Source organism: Crassostrea angulata, chromosome 8, assembly GCF_025612915.1.
Source record: "Crassostrea angulata isolate pt1a10 chromosome 8, ASM2561291v2, whole genome shotgun sequence".
NCBI classification, from domain to species: domain Eukaryota; kingdom Metazoa; phylum Mollusca; class Bivalvia; order Ostreida; family Ostreidae; genus Magallana; species Magallana angulata.
Window position 1 is genome coordinate 2,034,934 of NC_069118.1, and position 25,135 is coordinate 2,060,068.

General features: G+C 30.1%; 2 protein-coding genes across 2 annotated transcripts; both read left to right on the plus strand.

Annotated features, from left to right (window-relative positions):
* Positions 1–221: 221 nt before the first annotated feature.
* On the plus strand, positions 222–5,936 carry LOC128159142 (adhesion G protein-coupled receptor B1-like). Its single transcript, XM_052822198.1, has 17 exons — positions 222–294; positions 951–1,014; positions 1,156–1,291; positions 1,556–1,608; positions 1,755–1,863; positions 1,953–2,056; positions 2,158–2,260; positions 2,405–2,582; positions 3,439–3,508; positions 3,598–3,664; positions 3,900–3,985; positions 4,182–4,308; positions 4,416–4,457; positions 4,617–4,754; positions 4,853–4,978; positions 5,136–5,213; positions 5,459–5,936. The coding sequence occupies exons 1-17, from the start codon at positions 222–224 to the stop codon at positions 5,546–5,548; spliced, it is 1,644 nt and encodes a 547-aa protein (XP_052678158.1). The 3' UTR covers positions 5,549–5,936.
* A 6,096-nt stretch (positions 5,937–12,032) lies between these two features.
* LOC128158536 (receptor-type tyrosine-protein phosphatase T-like) lies at positions 12,033–24,803 on the plus strand. The gene is made up of 17 exons (XM_052821411.1): positions 12,033–12,153; positions 12,273–12,449; positions 14,853–15,065; positions 15,282–15,458; positions 15,669–15,863; positions 16,216–16,464; positions 17,590–17,652; positions 19,026–19,137; positions 19,380–19,641; positions 19,800–19,887; positions 20,364–20,443; positions 20,756–20,792; positions 21,137–21,237; positions 22,319–22,438; positions 22,938–23,083; positions 23,578–23,713; positions 24,025–24,803. The coding sequence occupies exons 1-17, from the start codon at positions 12,090–12,092 to the stop codon at positions 24,118–24,120; spliced, it is 2,316 nt and encodes a 771-aa protein (XP_052677371.1). The 5' UTR covers positions 12,033–12,089; the 3' UTR covers positions 24,121–24,803.
* Positions 24,804–25,135: the final 332 nt, after the last annotated feature.

Below are 25,135 nucleotides of genomic sequence, written 5' to 3' on the forward strand. Positions count from 1 at the left end.
ATTGGCAAATCTATTATATATGTTTGTCATTAATTAAACATTTCACCTAGTGTGAATCACAACATACATGTGCATGTAGCAGTACGTAATACATTCTTTTGTCACTGATCACTGCTTGCAGCTAACAAAATAATACCAAAAAAGTTGCAATTCCTTTGAGAAAAACACGTTCTTACTTCTCATTTCAGACGGGAAAAGACTCAAGTTCTCTCTTAAAGAATATGGAACTCTTCAGTGAAGTTGTGATTCAAAACGACAATATAACGGCAATTCAGTTCAATGGCTCTAATTTTGGTAACCGCACATGTATTATCTGTTTAAGTGAATTATGCTTATCAGTCATGTCTTAATAAAAACATTTTAAAAGGGTAATACTTAACGTGATTTTTGTTTCTTTTTTTCCATGAAGGCGTGACAATTAATCAAGCAAAAATTGATGAAACAGAAATACACTTTCCGGATGGGACCTCAACTAATCCATCTCATGGCTCTGAAGAAAGTTCATCTTTTCTAGAATTACCAAAACAAAAGGCAAAATTTGAAAAAGGTATACATTGCCTATTATCTTTTGTTTAATAAACAATAGTATCAATAATTCAAATATTATTTGGTGGGTTTTTATATTAATATTGGAATGAAGTGACTTTATCAAATTAAATTGCTAACTGACTCGCATATAACCTTTTTAATTATATGAAGTTTTCATCAACAGTTAGAATAATTGTTTTGTAAATTTATCATTGTTATGAAATTCTGATATTATTACAACGATACTCTGTGTGGCCGCATTATACAATATATTATGTTAAAAAGCATATAATAAGCCTCCTGACTTACTTTTAAAAAGAAAATTTGGCTACGATATCTGTGTATATCTTTTTAATCATATCAAGTTCTTATTACTTATGTTGTTTATTTATCATTGTTTTTAATTTCTGATATTCTTACAGCGATCAACTTTGTGGCTGCAATATACAAAACAATGTCAACAATTTTGCCTGCTAATTCTGACATGTGAGTTTTTCAATATAATCTTTTTTTCATGTTATTTTGAACGTTGTACGTACTCCTTCATTAAAAAATGCAATAGGCCTATCAAAGACATTATTTCTAACTGCTAATAAAAATTTGATATGGTTAAAAAATTATACACAGAGATCCAAATGCGGATAAACAAGATAAGACGTCTATGAAAGCATTTGTCAATTCTCCAATACTGTCCCTGACAACTCAACCTAATCTTGGAGAGTTGACCCCGTCTCTGAATCTGGCGTTCCAACATATCAACAGTGTAAGATATCGAACATCTTCCCAACATAAACAAAATTAATATAATATTTAAATTATTATTTTTACTATTTATTTAACATGCAGTATCTAGGCATTGCATGCTTAATTTTAAATGTTGTTGGTCATATACTACTCCAAGCAGTGCAAACAGATTGAATACCGCGCGTTAAAATAATGTTTTGTAAACTATATCATTTTGTTTAACATGTAAATTAAAGTGTTAAAAGCTGTATCAATGTGTCTGATTCTCTTTAATGTGCATTAGATTGAGACAACTGGTATGCGCGCCGTGTGTGTGTCTTGGAATTTTACAGAAAGGTAGTCATTGAGTTGTCATTGTTTTATACAAATATTAATTTGATCAAGTCTCAAGCAAGAAATAAAAGAAGAATTTTTTTTATCGATTAATTATTGTAATTTTTTAACATCTTACATTATTGAAAATATTTTACTACTTATAAAAGCAAATGGACAGAAAAAGGATGCAAAGTAAACGAAAGTGATCATAAAAGGACAGTTTGCCGGTGCAACCATCTAACAAATTTTGCCATTCTAATGCGGCCATACTCTCCGGTAAAATTGATCTCTTTTTTATATATTGATGCATTATAATTCTTAGCTTTTGATCCTACAAACTTACAAACAAATGTTTATTTCTTGAGGTGTTGGAAGAGAAGCAGTCCTTGAAGACGATATCTCTTGTTGGGATGATAATCTCTCTAGCGTTCTCATCTCTGACGTTTATAATCTACATCTTGACTTGGAGGTGTGTAAAAAAATGATTTATAATTTTTACATAAGGATACGGCGAATCGTTAAAATTATTACGAACAACCTCTTTGCGTTGCATATTTTTTTTCTTTTCAGATCTATCAGAAGTGACCAAAACATCATAATGTTGAATCTTTGTGGGTCGTTGATTTCGTCATATGCCATATTTATCTCTGTAGTGGAACAAACAGAAAATGAGGTTCACATTTTTTTTTTCGCACTGTCAGTGCAATGTACTCTATTGTTTTAGATTGAAACAAAATTTTAGTAACAAAAACTTAACATATTCATTATTTTTTAAAGTTAAAATATGATAAACGACTATCATTATGTCAACATTCAGGTTGTGTGCACTGCGATCACGGCCATTCTTCACTATTTCTTCCTGGTTACCCTCTTCAGTATGCTGGGAATTGGCGTCTATTACTTCATGCGTATATCAGTCACGTCCTACGCCATGCGTGTGGCAAACAATTTTGGATCTAAGTCTAGAGTCCATTGGTTCCTGGTAGGAATATGGGGTAAGTGGGTGTACCTGCCGTGTACACTTGCAGGTATTGGTGTGTTTCTATTTAAATAGTCCATTATCTCTCTCTCTCTCTCTCTCTCTCTCTCTCTCCTCTCTCTCTCTCTCTCTCTCTGTTTAACATAGATGTTGTTTCGTATTTCAGATACACATTATATAAATAGTGCCTGTTTGGGAGGGTATTTCAACTGTTATCCTCCCAAACAGGCACTATTTATTTTGTTATACTGAATGTCTTTTTTAAAATTTTTAAGAAAATTTTACTGCTTTTATATAAGAATAACGTGAATTCTACAGCGAACCGTACGCGCATAATTTTCGCGCATGTAACATTTTTTATTGTTATACTTTCATGTTAAATACTGAAATCTGATTGGTTAAGACGCAGTTAATAATATTGACTATTACCCTCAGCGTAAGCAACGCACTTGGCAACGGGTAACATTAAAAAATGTTACATGCGCGAAAATTGTGCGCGTACGGTTCGCTGTAGAATTCACGTTATTCCTATATAAAAGCAGTAAATTTTCTTAAAATTTTTAAAAAAGACATTCAGTATAACAAAATAAATAGTGCCTGTTTGGGGGGATAACAGTTGAAATTGACACCCCTCGAAAACCATTGTCAACCTCCGCTTCGCGTCGGTTGACAATGGTTTTCTCGGGGTGTCAATTTCAACTGTTACCCTCCCAAACAGGCACTATTTATATAATGTTACCCGTTGCCAAGTGCGTTGCTAACGCTGAGGGTAATAGTAAATATTATTAACTGCGTCTTAACCAATCAGATTTCAGTATTTAACATGAAAGTTTAACAAAATGCTTTATTTACTTTTAATGCAATCTAAACAGGCATTCCTGTCATTATTACTGCAACAAACCTTGGAGTGTTCTGGGGAAAAGGTTATCACCTAGAAAAATAGTATGTGTCCATTTTATGCCATTTAAATTATTCCTCTGCACTGATCGTACTATTTTTGACAAGTATCCATTTATTTCTTGGACTGTTAGTTGTTGGTTGTCCATGGATGGGGGCTCTCTCTACCTGTTTATTGTTCCTGTCTGTTTAATATCATTCGTAAGTTACCTTCTATTTTGACGATGTAGATAAATATAACAAAATTTTCAAAAAAAAATTCAACAAAACAAATAAATATAATAAAATTTTAAAATACATTTTGCACTTTTGTAATCCATGAAAATTTGAAATAAGAAAGGTTTTTTTATCGAAAAAATAATTAATTTTATATCATATTGGAATGATTCATTATAAGAAAAAAAATATTGTCATACAATTTATATTCAAATTTCAGTTAAACCTTCTGATTATTGTTTCATTGGTCAGAGTTCTATGTGCTACAAGCGTAATGACTAAATCCTCTTTACATAAAAAAGCGACGTAAGTTATTATCTTTTTATTCATAGATATACATTCACTTGTATATGCTGATATATCCCGTTTTATATTATACTTCATCAATAATAGATTAAATATCAAATTTGTCTACTTTTGAAATCTGGTTTAATAATTTTTGTTACAATACCATTATCATCATAAAAGTTAAACTATTTGCAATATGACATTACACGGGTAGGGCCGGACTACGATCCTTAGGAACACTGCTTCCAGTTCTTGGTGTGACCTGGGTATTTGGAATTATGGCAATTAACGAAGACACAGATATCTTTCAGTACATTTTTGTCGCTGCAAATTCCTTACAGGTCAGACTAGCTCAAGATGTTGGGCTTTTTTTGTAACAACTTCAAAGAAAAACAATACTTCCTACATCCTTATTGCGCCATTTATTTATTTTTTTTTAATTTTTCAGGGATTTTTTATATTTGTTTCACACGTTTTGATGAATAACAAAGTAAGTATATCCATGGAACATATATCAATCGGGAATTTTCTTTTTTTCGCTGATATCTTTTTTTTTAAATATTCTTTTTTGTTTTGGCATATAAAACTTTTAAAGAATTATGTATTAATTTATAATTTGTCAATAAAATTCATTTTATTTTCCGAAAAGGTGATGCAAGGGTTAAGAAACAAGTATCCAGCCTTCAGTTTATGTAAAAGAAAAACTAAACACAGAAAAATAGAATCTGTTTCCATTTCACGAAATAAGTCGACAACTGAATTTGATTCTCCGCTTAAAGAAGATAAGGTGAAGATTGTTTTACATGATAATTATAAAATGATTATAGTGATAACAATTATAATAGATCCTGTTGTAATGAAAACCTGAAACAATTTTTTTTTCAGAAAAGTGGCAAATTTGAAAGATCTCGACAATTGAAAATAAAAAAGAATAAAGTAAAGAAGTCCGAGTCTTTTATGACTGAGAAAACGATGTATACAGATTTCAATCGCAGTATATTAAAAGAAAATGTAGGTTTATATCAGAAATATAATTATATACGATCTTGTTTCTCGAAATAATATTATTTGTATTTAGGTATGAGTGTGATATCACACTTTTTATAGAGGTCTTTGGTTTTTATATCGATCACATCATGTACATATTTATATCTTGCAACTATTGCAGAGTTCAGTAATGGCAATAAATAAATCTGCGATACAAAGGATACAGAAGATAGGAATAATATCGGAAGGAAAAGACACGGTAGAAGTCATCTGTTTATCACTTTTTAAAGACATTTTTTTCTTTTTGAGTATAAGTTGTTGTGATTAACTATATTCAAACAATTGTTGTTTATTATATTATGTATAGTATCAGAAGAGTTGAGCTGATTTTTAGCATTTCACTGATTTAAATCTCTATGAAAGATATAAAAAAATGGTATAAATATTGGTGACGTTTCGAAAAAATGTTCAGTCATTTTTTTTAATTGACATTTTCTTTTACAGAGAAGAATGTTTCGATGGCTGTTCAGTCTAAATACCCCGGAAGAAAACGGATATGGTGAAAAATATAAAAAGTTGGAAGAAACATCTTGAACGCCATGGGATTTATCAAAAGACATTTAGACTTGCTCAAATATCTATGTTGTTTTAACTTTTAACATATCTTTTGCAAATTTAACTGAATATCACAAACTTTGTTTTCTGCTTTCAATAATACTCAAATGTTGTTAACATGTATAGTCCATTCTTGAAATCATTTAAAGTTAATGAAAAGAGCTCGTTTTATTAAATATCGAGACTTGAGCATGTCTAAAAATCTTGATGTGATTGTTTTTATTTGACTTATAATTTCATTCACTAGCTTAATTTCATTCATAAGCCTAATTACTGCAAAAATTTGGCGCAATACATACACTGTATTTGAATACAACATTAACTCTTTATTCTTTGTTATCAAAGTTCTCCACTGTAAAGATCTTCTTCTATCACTGTGAATTTCTCTACTCATCTCTATCCCCACCACCTATAATTGGTTGTTGATTTTTAAGATAGCAGCGATAACGTAACGTAAAAAACGTATTAAGACAGCATCGGAATTTGGCGTGGAATTTTGAAATTTATATTGATGTGATTGTATTTTGGTTTGTATTTTTTGCTTACAATACTTGTATACCTTTCTTTTTGGTTTCACATTTTTACAATGAACGATGAAGAATTTTTTATTTTTTTATTTTTTTATTTTGACATTTTCAACTCACAATTGCATATAAACATGTCATTGGTATAAAAGCAAGTGAAATAAAATTTCAAAAAAAAAAACATTTTCTCATTAGCTAGTGTCTAATATATATATAGAAATATATATGCATAGAAATATACAATTAGTGAAAGTTATAGGGGAGAAAGTTCAGAAAGAAAGACTGATAGTATTATGTGCAGAAACATTGTATCGATTTTTAAGTCGATTTTTTATTGAAAATTTCAAAAGTCAGAGTAGATCACAAATCTGTTTAAAGTGTTTTTCATACTGAGTGAAATTACAATTTTTTAAAAGGAAATATTTTTCAATAAGTAATCTATTGGTTATTATGGTAAACAATGTACTCATATCCAGTTTGGGTACCATTTTGTATTTACAGGCAAAAATAAACTGTTTCACAACAAGTGTCAGTAAGTTATGAACTTTGTAAATATTATTGTTGTTAAATTTACCAAATAATACACCTATATAAAACTATCGGAAAATTAAACTTTGATAGAAACACAACTGCACACCATATCTCTTTAACATTAGGACAGTCATAAAAAAGATGCTCAATGGTTTCAAATTCTACATTACAAAATGTACAATGCTCATTGTCTTTTAGTTTTGATTTCGTTAAAAAGTAGTTTGTTGCAATTATTCTGAAATTAATATTTGAAATTGTAACCAGTGATATATAGATTCCTTTGTAGTTTTAAAATGGAGCTCAAAAAGTTTACCCCAATCCGAGTCACTAAATCTATAACCATCTCCATGCCATTCATAGACTGCTTTGATTGTTTCTTTCTTTTTACTTATTAAGATATTATACATATCTTTACAACCTTTGTTTGCTTTCTTGAAAATTGAAATAGTATTTGGTATATGTGCTTGTATTTTAATTCTTGCCTCTTTGGTATTGTAAGTACCAATTCTATCCAACACAGCCTTTTTAAGTCCAGCATATTCTAAAAAGTTTGTATTTACATGTAAATTATTAACGGATTCAAGACTTATGAAATTGCCTTCTGAATTAAAAAGATCAATCATAAATATGAAGCCTGCATTAAAATACCTTTTTAGGAAAGCTGAATTACTATCAATTCTAATTTGTGGGTTATAACATATATGTTCACTGTGAATGTTTTAATTTTCAAGGGCTGAAATGTCTATTATTTTCTACCAGCTATAAGATACTTCTTTCCAAAAACAGTTATGCATTATATTACCAAGTCTGGACAAAAAGTCTGTTCCTCTTAGCCATAAATTGTTCACTGTTGTATTTAGACTTGTCTCTAACAAATTAACCCATATCGATTTTGAATGATCCAGCTTGACTTCAAGGCCAGAATAAAGTCTTTATAATCTACCATTTTAAGACCGCCAGATCTAAAGTCTTGTATAATAGTTTAATTACTTTGTGTATTTTGCTTCCCCAAAGATAAAGGAATAATTCTCTTTCAAAGTTTTCTAAGAAGTCTTTACTTGGATTTGGTAATGTAAGTATCAAATGATTCATTTTTGAATATAAGGGATTTTATGACAGTTAATCTTCCAAATATTGTTAATTTACGTAGTTTCCACTGCTTTATTAGTTTTTTTATATTGTCTAGTTTTACATTGTAATTTAAGTTTATCATTTCATCTAAGTTTACCGAAAAATTTATTCCTAGCAAGTCAAAGTTTGTATTGTTCCAATCAAGTTTCCATCTCGAGTGATGAAAAGTTTCTTTTGAGAATTTTTTACTTCCTATCCAACCATCTTTGTCTTAGAAAAGTTTATATTTAGTCCTGATATATCCGCAAAAAAATTTAGTTCTCTAAGAATACCGTCTAATGTTTCTGGTGATCCATTTGTAAATGAAGAGGTGTCATCTGCATATTGTGAAATTTTGTATTCAGTATCACCTATTTTTATACCTTTAATGTCTTTATTATTTCTAATTATTGCTCCTAATATTTCTGCACAGAGCAAGAATAAGTAGGGTGATATTGGGTCACCCTCTCTGCACCCTCTTTGAGGGTAAAAATAGTCTGATATTATTCCATTTTGAATAATACATGTTTTTATGCCATTATAAAAGGTTTGTATCCAATCTTTTATTGAATTTCCAAAATTAAATAGGTCAAGTGTATGAAAAACAAATTCCCATGATATAGAATCGAGGGCTTTTTCAAAGTCAATTAACATAAGTAAACCTGGAATATTGTTTCTTTCGGTATAGTTCATTAGATCATATACTAATCTGATATTTTCACCTATGAATCTACCTTTCAGGAATCCAGTTTGATCTCTGCTAATTAATTTGTCCATGTATAACCTATTAGCAATACAGCCTGATGCAATTTTATAAAAAAAATAACATTTAAAAGGCATATTGGTCTCCAATCTTTTTAGATACTGTTTAGATTTACCACTTTTCGGAATGCAGGTTATTATACCCAATTTGTTTGGCTCTGAAAAATGCTTAACTTGTTTAAAAAAGTTAATTGCTCGTGTGATAAATGACCCCAGGTCATGCCAGAAAAATTTGAAGCATTCACAAGTAAAACCATCAGGACCTGGGCTTTTTTCATTTTTCATATTTTTGAGAAAGGATAAGACTTCATTTTTTGTTATGGGCCGTTCAAGAGTAATTGACTCATTTTCACTTAATTTTGGCAAGTTACAAGCATTCAGTTTGTCGTTAATTTCACTTAAATCTACATAGTGCTCTCTTTTTTGGTATAAATTCTGATAAAAGCATTTTGTTTCATTTAATGTATCAAATTGATCATATAGAATAGATCCATCATTTTTAACAAGTTTTGATATTTGCGTCTTGATATAATTCCTAGATTCTAGTGTAAGGAAATATTTACTAGGTTTTTCTATTCAACTTTTGATCTTTCTTATATTTTCTAGCTCTTTCTTTTTAATACTATATTCATTTATATTCTGATCTGTTAAATTAAGCTCTAAGTTAAGTATGTCCTTTTCCAATTGTTTTTCTTTTTTATTTATTTGTTTTTTCTCAAATGCTGCAAAAGATATTGATTTACCTCTAATTTCTGTGAGCAGAATATCAAGGAAGGTTTGATCTGTAATTGTAAATTGGATAAGCTCATTGTCTATATTTGTAACGCTTTCTCTCTCATATATGGGGCATGCATACTGAAGCTTCACTTTGTTAATTTCTTCCTTAATTAAAGTAACATATTCCTTATCTGTTAATAAAGAATTATCAAATTTCCAAAAACCTTTGCCTTTTTTGAATTCACTAGTTTTACAAGATAATATGACAGGTGAATGGTCCGACCGGTAACTATTTTCCGATTTGACTGATAATATCTTGGGTAGCAATGATTCTGATATTTAAAAAAAAATCAAGCCTAGCTTGTTTAATGGGGTTTCTTCTTCTCCAAGTAAACATTCTAGAATCTGGGTAATTCTCCCTTAAAACAACTTTTAAGTTTAATGTATTCATTAGATTATTAACTTCTTGTCTGGATTTAGGGCTATTATGATGTAGGTAATTCAATGAATCTAATTCTTTGTTTAAAATCAAATTAAAATCACCACCTAATATAATGTCTTGAGAAGAGTAAATATCTTGGAGGGTATTCAGTAGTTGAGAATAAAATTCTGGTTTGTCAGAGTTTGGACCATATATATTTATAAGCAGAAAGTGTAGATTCTCTACAATAACATCTAGAATCAAGTAGTTTTCGTTATCATCTCTGTATTGTTCATGAATTGTTATCTCACGATTGTTGTTAAAAAGAATAGCAACCCCTCTTGAATTAGATTTGTACGAGCTAAAAAAAAGCTTTGTATCCCCATTGTGTTTGTATTAGGTTTTCATCTTCTTGAATAAAGTGAGTATCTTGAATAAAATAAATATTATAATTTTTAGTTTTTAATATCTTAAAAACATCTCTTCTATTATTTGGGTCCCCAAGGCCTTGACAATTGACAGTAAGTACTTTTAATTGAAAGGAACTATCCATTATCAAATTCGTATACGGTGGACAGTGTGCTCCAACATAATTGTGCAGACTTTGTTTTGATAGAGAAGGAAAGTGCAAAAAGTTGGATAAACAAAAGTATGTAAAACGCATGATTGGATATGTAATGAAATCATACTAGTAGGGTAGGGGGAGGGTGGGGGGAGGCACCAGAAAAATGTTTTCAAAAATACTGAATATCATTGTATTCTTTAATGAAAAATATATGGATGCGGTTCTGAGAAATTCAAGAGGTAAAGCCCTGTCTCTTATGTTTCATACATGTAATTATAGTCTCTATAAAAAATACGTTAACGTTAGAATATATTGTAATACAGTCATAATCTTGATTCTGCATAAATGGAGCTATGTTTCATATTAAAAACTTTACCTTCAAAATTTCCCTGTGTAAATGGTAACATGAAATAATCCATGGACACGTATTACATACATTTTTGTTTACAGCTGAGCCATGAGTTACAACACCGGAAATACGAAACGAAACGATGAAGAATTAATTTGTGTTTGATCAAAGTACAGAATGAAATCCATGTAGTTGAATTTTAAAACCAAAACTAACACTTCGATTGCTTAGTTGGTTAGATTTTTTTATTTGCGCTAGTGATCAAGAACATGTTATGAATCTAAATAGGACTTTTATTGAGTCTAGAGTGCAATAAACACCTACAGCCAAAGTTATTTTGCAACTTTAAACTCAGTTCATATTTGGTACGATAAGTTTTGGACACTTTTGCGACAGATTTAATAGCTTGATGTGAAGCAATTGACCATCCAAAATATGTTATTGCCGTATCAACTGTGGCTTATTATTTTGCAGAAACATCAAAATTTTAACGCACATTTCAGGCCTATTATTCGAAATATTTTGTGTCAATCCTTATTCAGAAAGATATTTGTAGGGGCATAATAAAATTTGTGGAGACTATTTCTTGTGAATTGCTTAAAATTTACAGGTTGGTGGGGACGTAATTTCGTGTTTTCTCTGACACCTATCAAAAGCAATAATTTTAAACCATTATTTATTATTTCGCGAAGGATTGAACCACGATGAAATCTAATAAGACTCCACATTATTTGATGCAGCGATTCAATTATCCTTATATCTCAGGTAATAAATAAAAGGAAATAGCTGTAAATATAACTGGTTTGTGGAAGTTACTAAACGTTCAATCAAAGAAAGGCAAAGAAATGGCCATTACCGAAAGGGAAAAGAGAGTGGGACCAAAAGAGACATGGACAACGTCTAAACTTGGTCCATGTAATAGGTCGGAAGATGGACTCAAGACAAACAAACATGGTTATTTCTGTTGATGGCTTCATTTGCTAAACAGCATGAAGAAGCTTTAGTGAATCTCTAACCTTTATTTAACTGAGAATATGTGTTGACAATCTTACAATGTGCTAACTTTTATGGTTATAGCACCTTCTAATACTGAAGGGTATTTTTATATATTAAATAGATATCATTATTTTATGACGTGTATTGTCTTCTTTACGTCGACTATGCAGCACTGGAACATTTCTAATAAGAAAAAATGTAAACGCTATTGAATGATAGGCAATATAAGGTATGTACCGACAAAAGTAACGCAAGCGCATCTAAAAATGATTCTCTTTCTTTAATATTTATTTAGAATAATATGTGGAAAGAAAAAGAGAAACGCTTTACATTAATAAAATACACAGTGAATTAATATTGTTAATTCTTTTCCCCTTCAATATCAAAAGTACATTTTTAAACCAACACAAAGCGGACGGAAGAGCATCGGAAACATATGTTTGCAGATCAGAGATGCACTTAGAACCATTATAGAATACTGTAACAGTGTTCAATTGAGGAAGGATTAATCGAAATTAGATACATGTACTGTAAAATAAGACATTATGAAAGATAGAAATGCTTTAGGAATTATTTGTTTAATATTGATTATTAAAATACCCGTCAAAGGTAAGTTTTTTAAGTTTTGGATTTTGTATTTGGTGAAAGATGTTTTCATAAAATATATAATAAAAACGAATGCTAATATATAATATTGATGTCTTTTAATAAAAATACAAACATGGCAGCCTATGAAATCCGAGAGGCCTACCAGTCCTCTACCAATGGGTCGTACGTGGCTTCTCTCGGATGTGATGGTGACATGGACACATTCGCTTTGACAAATTACGGGTACAATGAATCATGGTCTGTTACACTGGATAAAATTTATAAAATCACCTGGATTTTCATCCGCATTAGAGCCGGTAAGCGCTTTCTTTTTTCTGAACACATGTTTTTTTAAAACGAATATATTAGAAAAGTCATTTGTAATGATATAAGAGTAATTGATTAATCAGATATTCCTGGGTGACATAGCATTTCTTTTTTGCGTCAATGAAAATAATGACGGACCAGACCGGGATTCGAACCCGGCTCCCCTGAATCTCTAATCAGGTGCTCTATCAACTGATATATATATATATATATATATATATATATATATATATATATATATATATATATATATATATATATATATATAAATATATATAAATATATATATATATATATATATATATATATATATATATATATATATATATATATATCTGTGTAATTCGATTTTTTTAACAGATATTTCAATTTAATTTAAAGTCAAATAAAAATAAGTCTTTTTCTTATAAACGTTAAAATAAAAAATAACCATTTGTCATATATTTCCTGAAACAATGTTTTTATCATTTAAAAACATATTTTAAACAAATGGTTTTTCGTCCTTTCGTTTTTTTGTTTTGTTTTTTTTTTTTGGCCAAGGGAAAGTCTATCATAATGTATCTTGTACTGATCGTAAAAAGTTCTATTCTACATATAGTTGTTGATAATAGCTTATAGCGTCCTCTAGCACCAGCATATATGTTATTTTTAACAAGGAAAATAAAGACAAGAATTAGTCACAAACATTAAAAAACATACAACATTTTTAAAACCAGCTGAGCTAGCTTCCTTTTCTTTTCAAAACTAAATTTGCATATGCTTTTTTAAATCAAAGTTTAAAAACCTCAAAACTTGCAATATTTATCAGAGTTTAATTAAGGCAATCTCTTAGGATTCAATACTTGTGTAATACAAACGCTTAAAATCTAACTTCAATAAACAAAAAAGGCAAAAAATGTGCTTTACTAAAAGGTAGGATCACACAAGTTAACATCCTCTTCAAAGAATTATTTATTTTTACTTCCTTCCTATTGTTATCAAAAACAACATTAACTCGAAAACTATTGCCGTACACAAATATCTACCTAATACATAAAACGTCAATTTAAAAAATATGGTTGTTTTATGCATTATCTTAAAAAAAACTGGAAACCAATCGATAAGTATGGGACATTAATCAGTGATATATTTGATATATTACTGGCAAATTAATTCAACAATATAATTTTTTTTGGGTCATTCATGCCAGACATGAAGGGAGCGACATTGCAGAAAAAATAGATAACAAACGTTGCTACCTTCATAAGCATTTCATTGTTTATATTTGCATCTTTCCTTTAAAGCTTTAAATTAACAAACTGATGGATATATGTTATCTAAAAAAACTGAAAAATTATAATTGTGTGCTAGGCAAATAAAGATATGTTTCTCTCTTTTTATTATAATTTATGAACTTTTGGAATTTGTCAAGTTATTTCAACAATACAAGTACAGTAAAACTGGTTTAGTACGAACACAGGTATAGCAAATTATCGGATAAAGCGAATTTTTTAGTCCCCGGTTAAATTCTTGACATATCTTTGCAAAATTTTATGGTCATAACGAATTCGGATATAACAAATTTATGGATATAGCGAACTGATTTTGAATCTTGTAGAGGCAAATAATAACTTTTATAACGAATTTCTTTACTGTTTAAAAAGTTTGCACTCGCAATTAACATAATAGTTTGAATAATGAATTGATTTTCATATAATTTTTTTCAATTCACAATCCGATTATTAAAGGTATCAAAGTAATGTATTTTTATTTTAAGCCCCAATTAGCAAAAACTATTGTCTGGTGAAAGAAGACATGTATAGAGGGAATTTGCTATAGGTTGTTTTTACGAATTCGTTATACTGATGTACGAACTACAGATATAATTAAGTTAATCAATTGGTCCCTATAATTCGCTATAACCGAGTTTTACTGTACAATGCTTTTTTGGTGACTCATAATTATGAAGGGAGCGACATTTAAGAAAAAATAAATAAGCTGCGTTGCTACCTTCATAAGCATTTTATTCTTTGTATTTGTATCTTTCCTTTGAAGCTTGAAATAAACAAACCGGTGGGCATGTGTTCTCTTCAAGAAACTGGAATTCAATTGTTCAGAAAAAATATTTTATTTGTCTCTTTTTGTACGTAAGCCTTCAGAATCTGTCAAATTAAAAGATACATGTACATTGCAGATTTAAAAAATGAAACAAAATGTTCAGATGTCCAACAAGAATTATATTATACAAACATTATGGTTATATAATGTCTACTGCTACCTATATTGAATAGAATAGGTTGATATCCAACGAAAAGCTCATCAAGATACATGCAATTAAAAGAATAACAATGAAAAAGTAATATAAACTTAAACTTAAATCAGAGTTACATGTATTGTACAAGATTACTTTTCAGGTTCATATGAGTCTGAAATTGAACTGAGTCAACAGGGAACGACATCTGATAAATGTTCAGATATCAAGTCAGATATAGCTGAAATGTCAGAGGTAATTGAGAAGATAGTAACCTGCTCCTATAGTGATAAATCCGTATATAAATTAGGAAATAAACTGACCGTCAGCAGTATGGAACGTGGAGTCATGCAAGTATTCGAGATCACCCCTTTAGGTATGATTTTCTTATTTGCGTTACCATTTGTGAGTTGAGTAAACAGATATGTTAAATGATAACAAAAATTAAAACAATCATATTATCATTATCGTAATTATACATGATGTAAAGTTCTTTAAGGGATGTAAAAAACAATATTGTTTTCATTAATTGCAAATAGATAAACATTGAATTGGCAGAATAGCAATGTCTGATCTTACTGATTTTTTTCAGGATTTTTACAGTTTGATCAAGAATTAATTCAGAATGCCTCAGATTTTCCTGCAACAGAAGCCCTTGACAATAATTTGGATACTTATTACCATTCTGAATCAAGAAGTAATGCGTCGTGGTTTTTGAAATTGAACGAAGTCACAGTTGTAAAATGGATTCTTATTTCTATTAGAGGAGGTAACAATTTTTATACGGTTGGGTTTCCATATATACATGTATATAGATAGTATGGTTAATTTTATGTTTTACGTATTTAAAACCATTAATGGCATCTTTGGTTACTAATTTTATATAGAATTCAAATACAGAAAATTTTATCCTGGGAGACAAGTCATATTTTGCACACACAAAAAATTAGTAAAACCTGATACATGTGTTACACGTCAGGTCATTACGAATTACATATCAGTGTTGGAGACACCGCCATGAGTTTCGTTACTAAATGCAAAGCATTTGAATTACCTGGAAAAATACAACAACAGCAGACAGCAATAGAATGTGACGCAGCACTGAGTGGAGATACAATTATAGTGAAAAAGATGGATGATGGGCCATTGAGACTGTTCGAAGTGTATCCTATAAGTAAGTGTGTTCGTGCTGTTATTGCTGCTGTCTAAAATTAATGATAATGATTAATCAGCTACTCGACTATCGATATTCTAAGTACATATACGTTGGAAATTTTACCTCAGATAGGGACCAAGCTGAATTGCAAGGGATAGTATCAACATTATTCATAGTATAATATGTAAAAAAAAAAAAATTACTGGATTCACACAGAAATTAAAGTGTGATTTTGTCTGGTTTTCTCTAATATTCTTTTGTAAGAGTTATATTCTTATTAGTAGAAATCCATCGCTTTGAGGTGTGATACATGTTTATATATTCAATGAAGGAAATATTTATTGGAACATAATTTAACATTCAATATAAGTTTGCCCGCCAAATCACTTCGGACCAAACTGTGCAAGATGTCGACAGAGTTGTCGGTCCTGTGATTCTATCACTGGGGTGTGTACCCAATGTAATGGTTCGTTCTACGGAGAGTATTGTCAACACAGCTGTGCAAGAAACTGTCTGAATACGACATGCGACCAACGGACGGGGTCTTGTAATGGTAGCAAAAATGGATTTCAAAGAGATAGCTGTAACCACGAAATTGCTTCGTCTGCAACTATACCAGGTTTACAAAATTTTTGTAAAGCATTGACACTTAGAGGCCATTGGAAGTATTTTTCTATATAGAGTTATAACGGTTTTGAAATAGTATTTAGCAATTGCCTTACTGACGTTAACTGTTTACAGGATTGTTTATTCTTTTTATCCATAATTGAATTCCGTATGAAAGGGTTATAACATGTAATTTGCTTGACGTATGACCATCACATCCATCTTTCGATATAGCATATATTACTAGTAACTAGGCTAAACATTGTATTTATATGTGTTGCTCTTTGCCACCAGCGTGACTTTAAATGTTATAAAACATTGTAACACAATACGTAAAATTATATAGAATAATAGTACGTACATGAAGTACTACAATTGAATTTAAACGCATTTATGAATTTTATATTAATATAATGTATAAATTTTGAATAGTAATTAATAATTATAAACAAATATGAATTTTATTAATTGGCTGTATTTAGAAACTGAAATCCAAATTCAGTTACGTAATATCGTAAATAATATTACGTAAATGTAATACTACAATTGAATTTTAATTGAATTTAAATGCATTTATGCATTTGATATTAATATGATGTATTTATAATAAATTTTCGAATAGTATTTAATAATAATATACAAATTTGAAATTCATTAATTAGCTGTATTTTGAAACTGAAATCAAAATTCGGGTACGCAATATAGTAAAATGAATTCCTTGTGGTCTAAAAATCAAATTCAGACCCCAAGGAAAAATATAAAGAGCAGAGAAATACTGGTGGAAAAGAGCAAACTCATAGCTTACGGGATAAACATATACCCTTCGCTATTTAAATGTTAGAACTACAATTTAATTACCATTAATCTAGTTATATTAATAGGATTTACCGCTTGGCTTAACAAAGTCAATGTTTAAAGTATCATTTATTCTTTTAAAATGATATTTCGTTTCTGGGGTTTCTGGTCTTGCTAAAAAAGTACAATTTTTACGTTTTACCTTGTTTTCATTGATTCTTCGATTTTAGAACAGAAAGTTAGTAGTGATGTTTTGATTGATTTTTTTAAATATTCTTTTTGGTATTTGTGGAAAATTTATTTGGTGTTACAAAAAATCATCACATATTTATTTATTTTATAGATGAAAAAAGTACGTCTATTCCTCTGGGTCCAGCGTGCAGTACAACAGTGATTCCAATGAACAGTAATTAGAAACCATATTCCTCCATTTAAATGTATTTGGACCAACTTTCGAAACCACGTTGTTCATCGCAGGCTTTTTTATTTTGAAGAACTTAGTGCAAAGAACTACATGTAGTTCCTTTTGTATAAAGAAAAAAGTATCACCAAAGGAAGTGATATAAAGTTAAAAATATATTTTTAGTTATTTCGTACTTGTTTTTAGAATTCGTGTTAAAACATTAATTATACAGAAGGAAAGTAGACGAGAGCCAAAAGATATGTTTGACACATATTAGCTTTTTAGGCTAATTTTAAGCTTTATAACGCCTAAACATCGGTAAATTTCAAACTCATTGTAGTTGCTATTCGATGTTTATTTTATACTTAGATAAATTAACACAGATCAGAAATTGATTATAGTCTGTCCCAAGTTATTGCTTCCATCAATTTTTGATGATTTTTAATAAAAATACACATACCTGTGAAAGAAATACAATTGAAACCGATGAAAAGGAATATATCCAAGATATCTTCATTGAGCAGTTATCCCTATTCACTCATAAAATTTCACAGGAACGAAAACAATTTTCTTACGGAGATATGTAATGGGAAATGTTTACATCTTTTCTCCTTTCGGAATACACTCGGAATACATCGCACAATTTTTTAACATTATCATCCGGGCTTTTTAATGGCTGATACAATGCAAAACAGATAATCTGGACATTTTTCATATTAGTAGATGAACGTAGTTTTAGCACAAAGGTATTAACTATTATTGAAATATCAAGCAAAAAGTGGTGGAAGCAAAAACTCGGGACAGAGTATAAACTTTTATTTTTTTTACAAAGTGATATATCATTATCGCCATTTGAGGTAAATGCATAATATCTTTTAAATGACATTTATCTATACAGTAAAACTCGGTTATTGCAAAGTCCTAGGGACCAATGGAATTACTTCGTTATATCCGTAATTCGTTATATCCGTATAACGAATTCATAATAATATCCATAGCGAATTCACTATATACATGTTTTCTTTCACCAGACTATAATATTTGCTAATTGCATGAGGCTTAAATTTTTTTATTGCTTTGATACCTTTATTAATCGGATTGCAAATAGAAAAAATTATATGAAAATAAATTCATTCGAACCATTTTATTAATTGGTAGTAGAATTTTTTTTTTAATCTATAAAAGAAATTCGTTATGAAGGTGTTAAATTTCGTTATTATTCACCTCCATGGGACTCAAAATAAGTTTGCTATATCCGTAAATTCGTTATAACCGAATTCGTTATAACCGTAAAATTTTGCAAATATTTGTTAAGAATTTTACCAGGGATTAAAAAAAAAACGTTGCTATATCCGAAAATTCATTTTATTTTTCAGAATTTATTAACTCAAATCAAGAAAACACCGATCACACCCTAATTGGTTTGTCATGTGTGTTATCTATCCTCACACTTTTAATTGCTGTTGTAGCGATACTTTTTGTTAAGAGGTAAGGCTGGAATTTTCTTCTTCTTCTCCTTCCTCTTGTTTAAAGAAGTGGCAAGCCTTATTTTCTAAAGTTCGATTTTCTTTTATAGCACTTGCAGATTGTTGTTTTCTTCTCTTGTTTTAATGGTTACGTTATCAGAATCATGGTTAAAATGGTTTACAATTTAAAAGATCTATAGCAAGTTGTTATGATATTCAGGCATGGAACAAACAAATTGAGACAACATGCTTTGTTTTATATAGAAGAGCCGGAAATCTAAAGTTTAAACAAAGTGACACACTTGGCATTTTATCAAATAATGGTTTGTCATTGGAACTCCGAAGAGAGATCTCCACACACGACTCTGACCTTGAGGAGATTCGGGATGATGACCCTAATGATATGGAGGAGGAAGTGATTACTGTTGAATACAATAACCTGACGTCACAGAGGGTGTCCATAAATAGGTTCATAGAGGACTTACCATATAGGAAAAATAGCGATGCCTTGGAGAGAGAATTCAATGTATGTTTGATTATCTTATTTATGCTAATTAATATTGCACCTTCGTAATTTCAAACGGAAATTATTATGTTTTTCGAATTTTTATTGTGTAACATTATTTATTTAAGTCCGCAATTGCCTTTTTTATAACGTTAACTAATTGTTATATAATTTTTAAGGATCTTCCAAGTGGATTACTGGAATCCTATTCAATTGCACTGAAAAGTTTCAATCGGAACAAAAATCGATACAAGGGAATATACCCATGTAAATATATATATATATATATATATATATATATATATATATATATATATATATATATATATATATATATATATATATATAAGCACAATATATATATATAAGCACAAACATTGCAATAACTCTCAAATTGACATATACCTGCCCATAGTGAATGATAGAGATATACATAGAGCACAGAGATATTCACCTTTTTGGAGCTCCACCTCCGCCCCGGCCGGGGTTTGAACTCACAACCTCTGGAACCCATTCTCCTAGCAGTGAGCGGCCACCGCGCTAACCTTTGGGCCATCTATATATATATATATATATATATATATATATATATATATATATATATATATATATATATATATATATGATCTTTTGAATTTATCAACTGTTTAACATTATTATATCGTTAGACTTTAATCAGATAAGCATTTATCTAATGGCTTTTTATATATTTCTATTTTTCATCGTTAAATTGGTTCCATCAGATGATTACAATATGGTGAGATTGAGAACAGATGATGATGAGGATGAAACCGATGGATATGTGAACGCCTCCTACATACATGTAAGTAAAGACGATGTCTGTACCAGTGTAGATCAATATAACCTAACTATTATTGTATCATTAAAACACCAATTATATGTAAAACGATAAAACGATATTGGTCTTTTTCATTGACATAATTTTTTATTCTCTAAACATGGCTAAAAACGTGACTGAAATATCCAGATGATAAAGGATTATAGTAGATATTGTTATATTTAATAAGTAATTAATAATTGGTATTTTTTACTTCTATATGTTTTTTAGTTTGTTAAGTTTTATGTTTAGTGATAGGGGTGGTTATCATATGCATATTGTTAATATCTTCTTCAGGGTTTTCGAAAAGAACGAGCATATATAGCATCACTCGGTAATATTATTAAAAAATTGTTTTTTTTATTTGAAATTTTTAAATATTTTTTTTTCTAACATGTCCTATTGACAAGGAAAATTAAAGTTGATTTATTAAAAAAAATAATCAAATATTCAATAAAGATACATAATGGACATATCTATACAATTCAACTATACAATTTTATTAAAGAGCCATGGTATGCTAGCAGAAAACAATCGTTTTCTAATCAAACCTGCTGTCTTTTTGGCAAATATATTTGCAAACAAATAGCATGCGTGCGGCTCATCGACAAATTAACAGAGTGTTGTCTTTAATGTAATCTTTAATATGGTTTCGAATGATCAATTGATACTTAACAGGTCCTTTTAATCCAAGGACGTTAGAAGATTTCTGGAAGGTTATTTGGCAGAATGATACCAGTAGAATCGTCATGCTGACCAACACGTTTGAAGGAGATAGGGTGAGTGGGCAGATATGCATTGTCACTGCCTGTCCAAGTTTAAAAAAATATTCTTTTTTTTTCTTTTCTTTTTTTTTTTTTTTGTTATTGTGCTCCTTCAGACGAAAGATAGTTCTTATACAACTGAATTCTAATGGTACATTTTCTGTTGCTTTGTACCAATTATTATAAAAGTAAGTTTTGGGCACATCCCAAATTGTCCTTTTTATATGTTATTGACTGACTTTTTACAGTTTGAATATTAGAAGACTTCAAGTATTTTATTTACACAAACACTAAACATCTGCATGTGTATAACGTACAGTATTATATAAATAGTGCCTGTTTGGGAGGGTAACAGTTGAAATTAACACCCCAGAAAGGATAAAATCACTCTAAAGCCAAAACCAAATGACTTGGTATGCACAAAGTCCAAGATTCATGGCCCAGTTACCAAGCTATTATAACCATAATCATTTCGGTTTTAATTGACATTGTTTGGTCCTTTACCAATCATTGTCCAGAAAGGATAAAATCACTCTAAAGCCTCTAAGAACAAATAAACCCTGCAAACAATAATAGAATACAGTATATCCAGGATTTTTATTATAAATATGAGTTGCAAAAGCTTGTCCTCATCCTTTTTTTAACACAATAGAAAACTAATAAAGATTCTTTCATTTTTTTTATATCCGACATGTCAACTAGAATCTTACAAAGCTGTTTTACAATGGATTAGAAGCATTTCAATTTTGTTTTAGATAAATGTTTAGTTAGAAGAAATGATTTTAAAATTACCATGACCAGAATAAGTTGTAGGGAAATATGTAATTCTTTTGAGTTTAATCTTGAAATAATGATGACTAACGCAAAAGAATTGACAAAATACAGATAGAACCACAAAAAGAGTTTAATATCTCGTGTGGAACTTATACAAAGTGTGTTGTTAACCTTTTTCCTCGCCATTCAATTTGGTCCCTTGATTCGCTCGGCACCAAATCTCCTTATCTTCTTGCTTCGCTTGGCACCATACCTCGTGGTACTCGGACTTTACCAACATGTACTTGTAACACTCTCTTAGGATTTGCTATATGTTTTATAGATGAAGTGTCTGAAGTACTGGCCGGACACCGAGCTAGAAATTGGTCCTTTTATCCTTACATTGGACACTGAAGATGTCCTTGACCAATATACACTGCGATATTTGATAGTCCAACATCAGGTACGGGGATCTTTAAGTAAATTTTTTTAGAGGTTCATTCTTTAGGAACAGGAATATTTTTAGAGATCGAGCAAAGCTGTGATAGAACAAGAATATATGTTCTCCCTATGTCCTTGCGTAATCAGTAACTTTACGATATATTTACCTAAGAGTTAGATAAGGCATTGAAAGTTTTAAAAGTTTTAAATGTCAGCCCCTGACGCTAGTCCGGAATACAATTTTTAGAGAAAAAAAAGGACAGTTGTTACCTGTGAATTTAAAGGGTTAAGTAATGTACAAAATAAAATGAAAAAAAAAATTAATGTTCTCGAAATATAATATTATATAATTCAAGCAAATATTAAAAACGATTTATATCCTAGGAAAAATGCCCCGCTTGTTTTTGAAATGTTAGTTAATCATCAAATAAATTCATTTCGTTTTTTAACTTCTGCGGCATGATTTCTTTATAAACATCTCATTAGCTCAAGTTTGCAAGAACAATTATAACAATTTATAGGAGGAATTCAAGAGAGTGACCCAATTCCACTATACCGCTTGGCCCGACAACTCCGTCCCTGAAGATGTGACATCACTGATACTATTCAGGAACCTGGTCAGGAACGGCATGACGTCATCAGACGGACCAATAGTTGTTCATTGCAGGTATTGATAGTCATTAAAATAGAAAACGAGTATAGTACACATTATCATAATTTTAGTGCAAAATGTTCCTTATTTGGTCTTACATCGACTGTAGTACGTTTAATACTAGGTAAACACATATATTTTTACTCCTTGATATCGTGTTACATGTAATGTCTGTTATGTTTACCATATCACAATTACAGGTGTTTCTTAGATAACTTGAGGTGCAATTTTATTTAGGTACAGATGATCTTGAACTATCTATTATGATATTTTTTAACCACACAACCAAAGAAACTACAACATTGGAATAAAAATGTGTGCTTCGCCAGTGTAACAGTCCCTGTAAGAGCAATGATCATTAAAGTGTAAATGATACTGACTTCATTGATCATTTTGCTCTATCTTAAGATAAGAATAAATGTCATATAGAAAAAGAGGTATACTTTCCAGCAAGTGTTTTAAGGTCGTATAGCTGCATCATACTTGCTTATTAAATTTCTTCTGTGTAGTGCTGGAATAGGAAGAACTGGTACGTTTATCGCCCTTGATTATCTCCTGGAAGAGGGCGCTGCTGAACAGATGATCGACGTCAAGGGATACGTAACCTCTCTTAGGCATCAAAGAGGAAAGTCCATTCAAACATACGTAAGTTTATTGAGTGCATCATTATTTAATGTGAATAATAGTACCTATATTCTTAAACAATTTTTTTTTCAAATCAGATCTACAGAGAATTATTTCATTTTCCTATTCAGTTGTTATTATACACTAAGTTTAATGTGTGTTCGTACGAAATGTGGAGATAAGTAATCGAGGCGCTGGCCATATTGCCGAATATTAATTCACATCACACGAACATAGAGCTATATCCAGCAGTCACATGTCATGTTTAAACCAATGAAAGTGACATTTCAGTCCGAGGTTAAACAATTATAGCAATGCTTTGTTAATTTCAGGAACAGTACATCTTCCTCCACGATGCTGTGGTTGAGGGATTCACAAACAACACTGTCACTGACACTGTCAGGCAGAGCTGTCTCTCTGTGTTATAATGGACTTACATGTAAACAAACAAACAGCAGCATCCCAAAGCTGTCTCTGTATTATAATACTAGTAGACTGGTCTACTCAGAAACAACTCTGTCCCATAATTATTGATACCTTTCGATGTTAAGTGGAAATATTTAAAATTGATTTGAATATTAATAATAAAATTGGAGTTAAATTTATTTTGAAAAAGAAACTCGTCATATTTTAACCACGGAGTAAAGATTTACATGTAGATATGCCATGTTTCTTTGACTTGGATTGACCAGTCGGCTGACCACGCGATGGTTTCCACACACCTATGTCTATGAAGATTGTGTCAATACCACGTTAATATCATTTAGAGTTTGTATGGCGCTCAGTTTAAAATTTATGATACCTACATTAAGTGGTCAAGGTCAATCGAAACTGTCAATTTATCATACGGGTATAAGTTTATAATATATTGTTTGTTTATTACGTATTGAATTTTTTCCATTTTATTTAAACTTGCTATCAACGTTCTGATTTAGAACGTGATAAAGTACGAAAATAACCAAAAGATTATTTTTTATGTATATTTGTATTTGGATTATTAACATGTAGTTGTATATAGTTTATTGAATGTGCGTTAAATAAAGTACAAGAGATTTATGTGTACGCGTGATGTGTTACCTTTCAATAATTGTCTGTATAGAAAATCATTGATCAGACCATATTTTGAATTTTATTTCATAGGATTTTTATTCATTTGAAACGAAATACTATCAATATATGATTAATAAACCTTAAAAAAAGTATTCTTTGGACAATGTTTTAATGAAAAATATTCAATTACATGTCTGAAGACCTTCAGCCTGAGAGATATTTTTAGTTACCATCAGAAGCATTAATTATGCCGTAATGTTTCGATAATAATCAATGTAATACTAGTATACCATTGTTAAGAGAGCACTATTGCTATGTACTCCTTTATAACAAGGGTGTGGTTTTTCGAAATTCTTGTGATTTTGTTTTTTATAATCAATTCAATTCATGATG

Coding starts and splice junctions, on each gene's coding strand:
- LOC128158536 (XM_052821411.1), top strand. CDS start 12,090: ATGAAAGATAGAAATGCTTTAGGAATTATTTGTTTAATATTGATTATT. Junction 12,450..14,852: donor TTTCATCCGCATTAGAGCCG/GTAAGCGCTTTC, acceptor ATTACTTTTCAG/GTTCATATGAGTCTGAAATT. Junction 20,444..20,755: donor TGAACGCCTCCTACATACAT/GTAAGTAAAGAC, acceptor TATCTTCTTCAG/GGTTTTCGAAAAGAACGAGC.
- LOC128159142 (XM_052822198.1), top strand. CDS start 222: ATGGAACTCTTCAGTGAAGTTGTGATTCAAAACGACAATATAACGGCA. Junction 4,309..4,415: donor TCGCTGCAAATTCCTTACAG/GTCAGACTAGCT, acceptor TTAATTTTTCAG/GGATTTTTTATATTTGTTTC. Junction 4,979..5,135: donor GCAGTATATTAAAAGAAAAT/GTAGGTTTATAT, acceptor CAACTATTGCAG/AGTTCAGTAATGGCAATAAA.